This window comes from Teleopsis dalmanni, chromosome 1 (genome assembly GCF_002237135.1).
Source record: "Teleopsis dalmanni isolate 2A chromosome 1, ASM223713v2, whole genome shotgun sequence".
In the NCBI taxonomy this organism is placed as follows: domain Eukaryota; kingdom Metazoa; phylum Arthropoda; class Insecta; order Diptera; family Diopsidae; genus Teleopsis; species Teleopsis dalmanni.
The window spans coordinates 25,592,142-25,602,601 of record NC_051846.1 but is presented as its reverse complement, the minus strand read 5'-3'; the positions used below and the strand labels follow the sequence as shown (position 1 = coordinate 25,602,601).

General features: G+C 26.8%; 1 protein-coding gene across 1 annotated transcript; it reads left to right on the top strand.

Annotated features, from left to right (window-relative positions):
- Positions 1 to 6,150: 6,150 nt before the first annotated feature.
- Positions 6,151 to 10,430, top strand: LOC119678528 (histone deacetylase HDAC1; the record flags this gene model as incomplete). Its single annotated transcript, XM_038090398.1, has 3 exons — positions 6,151 to 6,362; positions 6,787 to 6,899; positions 9,504 to 10,430. Coding segments are annotated over exons 1-3 (1,083 nt in total), but the record flags the coding sequence as incomplete, so codon positions are not given.
- Between the last annotated feature and the right edge of the window lie 30 nt (positions 10,431 to 10,460).

Sequence of the window (10,460 nt, the reverse complement as noted above, 5' to 3'; positions counted from 1 at the left end):
ATAATTTAAAAAGTCGACATTTGTGATTATGGTATTGTAAAGAAAGCGAATAAATGATTAACTATTATATTGGACCTCATGAGAAAAATGAGACCAAAAATACTTAAAGAGAGAGTGTTTGGATTGATAAAGATTTCTTTTTAGTTTGTTTTGAGTCCTCAGAGACAACAGGAAAAAATAACTTAAAAATTTTATTCGCCATTCAATTGGTTTTGGTCTATAAGCCCTTTTTAAACGAATAACTGCAAATTCTCTAATTAAGATATTTGTGTGTCTTTTAATATTTTTAATATATCTTTGTACGATGTCGTTAGATTTGGTTTATACAGTTAGTATATAAAGATCTCTATGAATGTTTTCATTTTTATATCTCATGATCCACTATTGGTGGTTCTTATAATTTAAACTAACTATTTTGTAAGATTTCTATACACGAAATTTTAAGCTAAAGTTTGTTTCTTTTTTTTTCAAGAACTCTGTGTAGGTACTTGTATCTATAAAATTACTAAAAAAAAGTTTTAGATCTGCCCAAAATAAAAAGACCATAGAAAATAGTAAAAAACATGGACCTATATGTAGAAGGAATTTGAAAACCTACTTCCAACATAAAATAGTCATAACTACACAACTGTCGCTCGCCCCTCTCAACATTTATACATTTTGTAAGAAGTAGTAACCTTTTAAATATTTAATAGGGCTCATATTCAAAAGTATGATAAAAATCATAACACACAAAAATAAACTATTATGGGTTAAAGGATTTTAAAATATATACAAAATAATAAAACTTAAAAGAAAATATTAATAATAAATATTTTACTAAATAAAAATTATATAAATAATATAATACTCACATATAAATTTACAAGATATAATAATAATAAATGAAATAAAATGAAAAATAATAATAATAAACAATAATAATAATAACTAATAATGAAATAATAACATAAATAATAATAATAATAAATAATAATAATAATAATAAATAATAATAATAGACAATAATATGTTAAATAATAATAGACAATAATAAATAATAATAATAGACAATAATAAATAATAATAATAGACAATAATAAATAATAATAATAGACAATAATAAATAATAATAATAGACAATAATAAATAATAATAATAATAATAAATAATAATAAATAATAATAATAGACAATAATAAATAATAATAATAATAATAAATAATAATAATAGACAATAATATGTTAAATAATAATAGACAATAATAAATAATAATAATAGACAATAATAAATAATAATAATAGACAATAATAAATAATAATAATAGACAATAATAAATAATAATAATAGACAATAATAAATAATAATAATAGACAATAATAAATAATAATAGACAATAAAAAATAATATTCATGTATGAAAATTACAAATCTAACAGAATAATATTATATAAAACCAATAATATATAATAATAATACATAGAATTAAAAATATATAATAATAAGATTAATAAATGAAATTAATAATATATAATAATTTTTATAATAATATATAACGATATAAAAAATCAATAATATATTAATAATAACAATAATAATAAATAAATAATAATTATATTTGTATTAATATTTACCAATAATTTTAAAATTATTAATAATAACGAATAATAGTTATTTCAATTATAGTATAATTAATAGATTGAATAAACGAAATATAATATAATATAATAAAGAAAGCAATAATACATAATTATGTTAATGATAATAAATAATTTCATATTATTTTATATATATTATTATTATATATTTATTATTATGATTATTTATTTATTACTTTATTTATTAATTATTATTATTATTATTATTTATTTTTTTATTTATTATTACTTATTTATTTATTATTATTAATATATAAATAATAATAATAAATAATAGTTTTAATAATTGAAAATATTTAATAGTAAAAAGTATAATAATTAATAATAAATAATGGTTAATATCTAAGTATATCATAAGCATAAACAAATGATTACAAAAAAAAATACTCACCACAATTATTTTTTTACATCAACCGCAGCCGTTCTCCACATTAAATTTTATAAGTTTGAAAATGAATTTTTCCGGTATTTGGAAAACTCCAACTCACATACGTGGATAATTTTTTGTTTTTTTTTTAATTCACTTAGCAGCCGAAATCACAAAGACTAATTGGAAAATTTAAAAGAAAATCACATAAAAATAGGAAGAAAATTTAAGCTAAAGAAGTCAGGAAAGCGATTAAAAAATTGATGCCCGCAGTGCGTTTCTTCCTTGGAGACAGCAAAAAGCTGGTAAAAATAAAAAATGGAATAAACAAAAAAGTTAAAAAGTAAACTAAAAAGACAGATACGCTAGGCGCAGACAGTGGGACGAGGCTGTGTAAGATAATGGAGACGAAAACAGCAACAGCGACAACAACAACAACAATGCTACAAAAAAGCATAAAGTAAATTTTATGTTGCTAATTCGCAAACGCAAACAGAAACGAAAAACAGGATACAAAGAAGGTAAGAGGCAACCACAGATGTCTGCACAAATTCAGCATGGAACTGCATATAATAAGACAAATAATAACAAAAATAAAAATATTTCTGGATTTTTCGCTTCAACAAATATTACACATATATTTCACTTTTGTTTGATAAAAACAACTTTTACATTATTTAAAACAAAAACACAAAAAAAAAAGACAACAACAAAACATAAACTTCAATAAAAACTAGTTTCACACAAAAAGGGGCGAGACAAAAATTTTTTCTTTTAATTTCTTTTTCATTTCACATTTTTATCACTTAACATTCATTTAATTTAAATAAATAAATACTTTAATATTTTAGTGAATCTTTAATGATTTGTTTCTATAAGAAAACATTAATATGAATGACTTTAAATTTTCTTATTTGAATTGAAAAACTGCATTAAAGCCGCCGACACAACCAAATAAATTTCTACACGCAAACACACGAACCGCACAAACCAGACTGAAGCATTTGAGTAGGCGAAAGCAGCGAAAACAGCGAATTTCTTTAATCTGCTTTGTACCAAAACCAGGGTTGCATTGTATTTGACAATACATTAAATTCGTTTCAGTATGGATGGTTAATAATTATATATCATGTTTTATTAATACAAATAATAATTTTTAGAAAATAAAACTTAATAGATATTGCATGAATAAATAGGAATGAATATTGACTACTGGATTTAGTTTTTATACACTTTTTCTGAAAAGCAAATAATCGACTTCCTCAAGATGTATTATAACATAAAATAAGAATTTTCAAGATTTTTTAGATAATATTTCATGAATTATTAGTATTCATTGTTATAAATTATGATACCAAGCAAGCGTGTTACCCCAAGCAATAGAGAAATGCTTTCTGCACCAAAATCAGTCAAATCTTTCCAAATAGTGTGAAATCAGCTTATTTCAGTATTTATTTTAACTCCAATCATTGTTCTGTGTGCATAGCTGCATTAAGGTATTGGATATTTCCGAATGTAATTGTAATTGTAATTGTTTTTGCAAAACAATTACCTCAAACGAGATTAGTATCTATATAATAGGTCAATTCCACGAGCTACTCGTAGTAACTTTGAGTAACACTGTGCATACACAAGTGCGTTCCACCAGCAAATTTTCGAGTAAATAAGAGCATCTAAGAGAACGTAACATCCCTGTCTTAATTTGAAAATGCCAAACAGACTTTACTCGTACATTTTATTTCAAGTATAATTTCTGTTTCAATTTTTGTATTGTTGATTTGCACGGCACTGGTGCTCTCACCAGACTTTACATAAAGCTGTTCCATGAAAATCGTGTAAAGAGCGTGATTTAGCATTACGCTTTCGGTTTGTACTTTACTTGAGTTTTACTAAGAGTAGCTCGTGGAACAGACTTAATATAATTATCCTTGGATAACTCCTAACAATAATTTATTTTAATGCTGATTTATTATTTTAATACATAATTAAAATGCAGAGATAATATAAAAAGTGTTATGTGAAATTTTAAATTCCTCATAACCATATAATATGGGTTATTTCTTATATTTTTATGCATATATAAAATATAAGCTCTATATACATAGACCTTTAGCGCCTTTATAATATATCCATATATATAAAAAAAGTGAAATAGTACATTATTATTATAACTTTTTAACAAATTTATAACATTTTTGTTGTTAAACTCTTTTATGGTAATAAATAATATTAGTGTGTTCAAAATAAGATGTATCGTATCATTTATCATACCACATAAGTGTGTATTTAAACAAATAATGATTGTTTTTCATATAATATGATTTTCTTAATAATATTATTAAAAAATTTTTAAAACATTTATATTATTAATCATAAAATAATATGTTGAGATGCATAATTCACATTCATATGTATGGACATGAAGTTATAATAAAATAGATAAAAAGTACAATAACATCAACCCTGCACATAATTCAAACAGCCATTTTGTTTTGATTCTTGTTATTTGCCTCACACAGTTTCGGCACAGCGGCGAACTGAGGTAAACAATTTGATTTTTCTTTTTGATTATCTTTTTGTATACGAAACCAAATTAAAAAGGGTTGCCACAGCGTTAAAATTATTTTGCTTTATTTATGATAATTATTATGTATTAGCATTAACAAACCTATACATTATATTCAAAAGAAATTGTAATTATGTGATGCATTAAATGCTGCAATTCTTTTCATATTAAAATATCAAAATATTTTTTATGCAACATAAAAACATTTTGCATCCACATTTTAAAAAATTCCCTACATTTTTTAAAAAATGCTGTGTATTAATGACCATTAAGTTTTATTTTAATTTTAATGTATTTTGTAGGCTACTAGGTTAATAGATCTTGAGGTAAAAAATATAAATAATTGCATTTAAATATGAAACTATTTTATATAGTCATCGTTGAAGTTGACTAACTAGCTTGAAAATTTTTCTGAAATGCTTCTAAACCGTTTATAAATTTACTGAATACATGCATCGCCTCACATTTTGGATAAATGGTTTTCTAATAATGAAATTTAACACAACTAAATTTCTTTGCAAATATAAAAGATTTAGTTGCTTCAATTGTAAGTTTAATAGAACATTTACACTGGTTTATTTATATGGTTACGCTCATTATAGCCTCTAATGAGGATGATATACCACAGAAAATACTTTTATATAAGTGAGCTCATTATTAATAAATCAGGTCATTATAGTCGAAAAATGTCGAATGCAACCGTTAAAAATAAATTTCTCACAAGGGAATATACCGAAATTGAAAATGTGAACAAACAACAGCTGAGCTGTAAACAAAAGCACTGAGGAAGTAAGTATTTAATAAAATCTTTGTTTTTATTAATTATGTATGTAGTTGATATATAAGATGTATGTATGTAAATAATTTAAAAGATCAATCACATAAATATTTTAGTATATAATTTTTTGTGTGCTATATTATTAAGTGAAGTTCTAACAGTTGCATAAATGAGCTCATTATAATGTAAACGCCCTCTATATCTATCCATGTTAATTTTTAGTTATTTACACTAAAGTATCACTTTTAATAAATAAAATAAATTGTAAGTTTATAGTTAACGACTTATCATTATATTTTATAAAAATTTAATACATAAAAGTTCAAATAAATTTTTTTTGTATAGTTTTTCAATATTTAATTTCTTTTTTTCCTAGAAAAATAATTTGTTTTTTGTTGATATAATACATAGAAGATTTTTTATACTTTATTTTATAAAATTATTTTATTATTATTTTTTAGTTTAATTTATTGAATGTTCATTTATTCATGCCCTAGGAATACTTTTGCGTAATGTTTCTCCATCGCAATTAAATTATACAGTCGTCTTCAAGACTAGCTTGTATTAAAAATATTATGTGCAGGAATTTGTAAAACTAATTTTTCGTCAACTTTTAATTTATATCTCTAATTATATATATTAAGGCATTATTAAGTTTTTTTATTTCATTCAACAATTCACCATTTAGTCTGTACACAAACCAATGGGCACAAAGCGACATTCAAAATATAGGCAAGATATGCGCATTATGTGGATGGCAATTATTCGCTGTCAAATTTGTCAAAATTGTTTCTTTGTTCTCTCATTCCAGCATATACGTAGAATAGTTAGGACGCGCTTTGCTTGTCTGTACGCGGTATTAGCGAAAAAAAAGAATAAAATAAAAATATTGGAATATTAATTATTTAAATTAAATAAAAAAGTCTTTTTTTGTTTTCCAAAAAAAATTCGAACTGGACAATATAGTCAACAATGCAGTCTCACAGTAAAAAGCGTGTGTGCTATTATTACGACAGTAAGTATTTATTAAATATTTGCAATATTATATGTATTATTAAAAATAAAACTCTTTCTTTTTGTTATTGACTAAATTAACAATAAAAACAAGTGTTTGTTTTATATAAAATCGTAAAAATGTAATAAAAAAAATTATTTGCAATCTCACCCATAAAAATTAAAATTTTGTGTATCTTAAACTCTAAACTCAGTGTCCCTTGCCGCGTTATATTTCAGTCACAGCTCACTTTTCTGGTGGCCGTATTATGTGTACGTGTTATATTAGCAAAGCCGGTGAAAATTAATTCAGACTTTCTTCAAAAAATCTGTTTGATGTTCTCATTAAAATTGAATATTTTTAATGATTTGAAAAAATAAGATTTTTTTAAATTAAATTTTAATTTAATTATTTAAAAGTATATTAACATTTTTCATTTTAACAGGTGATATTGGCAATTACTACTATGGACAGGGACATCCGATGAAACCACACCGTATACGTATGACACATAATTTATTGTTGAATTATGGTTTATATAGAAAAATGGAAATATATGTAAGTTTATGAATATGTTTATTTATTTACTTGATTGTATTTTTATTTTTTAGTATGAAATTTAAATGTAAATTGCTTTAGTTAATTGTTTTTTTTCTGACTAAACATGGAATATTTATATATGTGGTATATATATCCATTATATTAACAGGTTTCAAGTTTCTTGTAATCTCAAGAATTACACACATGCAGTAAACATATTTTCATTTTATTTTGAAATTCAATAAAATAATATAAACATAAATGGCGCCTCTTGCAGTCGTTGCAGCGTAGAAGCCCCAGTTTAGAAGAGTGAAAGGTCAATCAGCTGCGGTTCTCCAACTGTTGTTGGAACTCAACAATAGTCGAACAATCGCCGAACTGTCGACGGTTTATTCGAAATTTTATTCTTGTTGTAACTTATTTAGTTTTATTCCATGTGGAGTTGCATTTTCCAACCGGGTGTTGTGCCCCAAAAACCAGCAAAGGTGTTAGATAGGCCTCGTTGCTCACCAAGAAGGGAACTATATTCAAACGTATAGTTTCCATTGGTATCGGTGCAATTTGTCGAAGTTTCAATGTGGTGGTTAGCGGCGTAATATACTAATAGTGTGTTAAGAGCACCGTGGTGTTGGGACTTCATGGCACGAAATCACGTCAATTAAATTTCTACTTCTGTAGAAACTTCTACTTCTTTCTACTTCTGTAGCTTTTTAATATCATGTTAAAAGCGATGACAGATACTTGGTCGTCTGAAAACATGGATAACTCAAGACATGCCTAGGTACTACAAAGTTTTACTCTGAGGCTTCATATGTAAAAAAGAATGTTAAGCAGGTAGATGGGCTAAATTTTACTTGGAAAACTGTGTATAATATAAATAAAAATTTGTTTAAACGAACTGTTCTTCAAGTTATATTTTAGAAATTGTTTTAAAATTTAACAAGCAGTAGATGAAAAACTTTATAGATTGCAATAATTTATAAGGCTGAAATTATATTTATAGCTTTTTTATTAGTAACCAAATGATCAAATCATAGATAGTTTAGCACCTTCTCTTTTCAAAAAAAAAAAATTAAAGCATTTTATAGCTCACACTACTTCACATCACAAACTATAGAATGAAACTATAGAATCCAGTAACATGAGGTATTCATAAGGAATGATAAATATCGAAAAATTGTTGAAAGATGCAGCTGATAGTACGGCCTATCTTATCCTTTGTTTCACAGACTAGTCTTAATCACAATGTTATTTTGTAAATGTTCAAGAAAACAGTAAATTGCACCATTGAATTCTATTTTTTTGTATAAAATACTTCATCACGGTAGATTGTTGTTGTGATAACCTGCCGAGATCTATAGAACAGATAATATGAAAGATATTACAAATACGTGTGCATGCGTTAAGATGTGGGTTGGTGATGGTAGTGTTAGAGGGTATTGTTTGGAAGCAACAATGGAATAGGTGTAGATGGGCTTTTAATCAAAGTCAATCTAGGTCAAGGTGGAAGACCCTAAGCACTTCAATGTGGCACAGGCAAAGCAAATTTTGTATTAAGTTGTTTCCTTAAAGTGTTTGGGATCAAGAAATGGTCCGTGTAGTAACTATAAATCATATTAGTAAGTAAAAAATAGTGTATATCAAATTGCAGTGTTTAAGATATAGTGTCTGTTCAGACAAAATACAATAAAAACAATTTCAAACGATTGAAACTAATGTTATTAGTCCACCTTGTTATAGCCCGTATTCTGAACATGGCTTGTTTTCGAGTTGAAACTTGGATCATAAGACTGTAGTATGAGATGAGAATGGGAAGTTGATGCCGAATGTAGTTGAGGTCCAGACAAAAGAATTTTTTGTCACTTTAACGTTGTAGAGCCATAAATGAATAGAGCTTGAGTTTGGGGACATAAAAACATATGGGTGACGGCATAATGAGAACAGCTGCAGTAAAGAGGGTACACATTGAGAATGGACATATTTATAAGACAAATATAATTATTAAATATCTGACTATATCCTTATCGAATAGTACTTGCATCACTGGGGAGATGACTTTCAAACAATACTTTGACATCAAAATTGTGGCGAGTGACTTTTCGATGTAAATCTGACCACAGTTGGAAAGCTCTTACGGACTCTAATCGAATTTTATTCTGCCATATAAAATAAGTATAAGACTTAGTTAAGTTTGAAGTGAGGGTGATGCACTGTAGGTACTTGATGTTGTTGTTGTAGTCCGTAGTGATCTACTTGCGTTGTCCCTTTTGGGAATGTTGAATGACTGTTAGTCGTCGAACTTGACGAGTGAGTCTAGAACGTAGCCTCTGCTGTTCTTGGACTTTTGTACTTGATCGTCAATATTGACGGCTCGTTTTGGGACTTCATTACTTTTGGAAACCAATTAGACTCTTAAACTAAATGGAAGTAAAAAATTAAACTCCAAATAATTCAGTCCTGAAAACATAAAAAATTTTAGAGTGTTGTGCACACTTTTAAAAATGTAAGGCAAATCCATATTGATTTGATTTTACCATTATAATGCTTATTAAACTACTTTATATATAATATATTTAAATAGATTTCCTAAGTAAATTTTTATTATTCCATATTCACTTTTAGCGTCCACATAAAGCAACAGCAGATGAGATGACCAAATTCCATTCAGATGAATATGTACGTTTTTTACGATCCATACGACCTGATAATATGTCCGAGTACAACAAGCAAATGCAGCGTTTTAATGTAGGTGAAGATTGTCCAGTATTTGATGGACTCTACGAATTCTGTCAGCTTTCGGCTGGTGGATCTGTAGCAGCAGCTGTAAAACTAAATAAACAAGCATCAGAAATTTGTATAAACTGGGGTGGTGGACTGCATCATGCAAAAAAATCCGAAGCTTCCGGTTTTTGCTATGTTAATGATATTGTATTGGGCATATTGGAACTTTTAAAATACCATCAACGTGTTCTCTATATAGATATAGATGTACATCATGGCGATGGAGTGGAGGAAGCATTTTACACCACTGATCGTGTTATGACAGTCAGTTTTCACAAATATGGGGAATATTTTCCAGGTACCGGTGATTTGCGCGATATAGGCGCAGGCAAGGGCAAATATTATGCTGTAAACATTCCCTTACGCGATGGTATGGACGATGATGCCTACGAGTCTATATTTGTGCCGATTATATCAAAAGTTATGGAAACATTCCAACCTGCTGCGGTTGTGTTGCAATGTGGCGCTGACTCCTTGACTGGCGATCGACTGGGTTGCTTTAATTTAACTGTTAAAGGACATGGCAAATGTGTAGAATTTGTCAAGAAATACAATTTACCGTTCCTAATGGTCGGTGGTGGTGGTTATACCATACGTAATGTATCACGCTGTTGGACTTATGAGACTTCCGTGGCTTTAGGTGTTGAAATAGCAAATGAATTGCCTTATAATGATTATTTCGAATATTTTGGCCCCGATTTCAAATTGCATATCAGCCCTAGTAACATGTCCAATCAAAACACTTCAGAATATTTAGAAAAAATCAAAAATAGGTAAACATTTCTTCAATTTTAATGT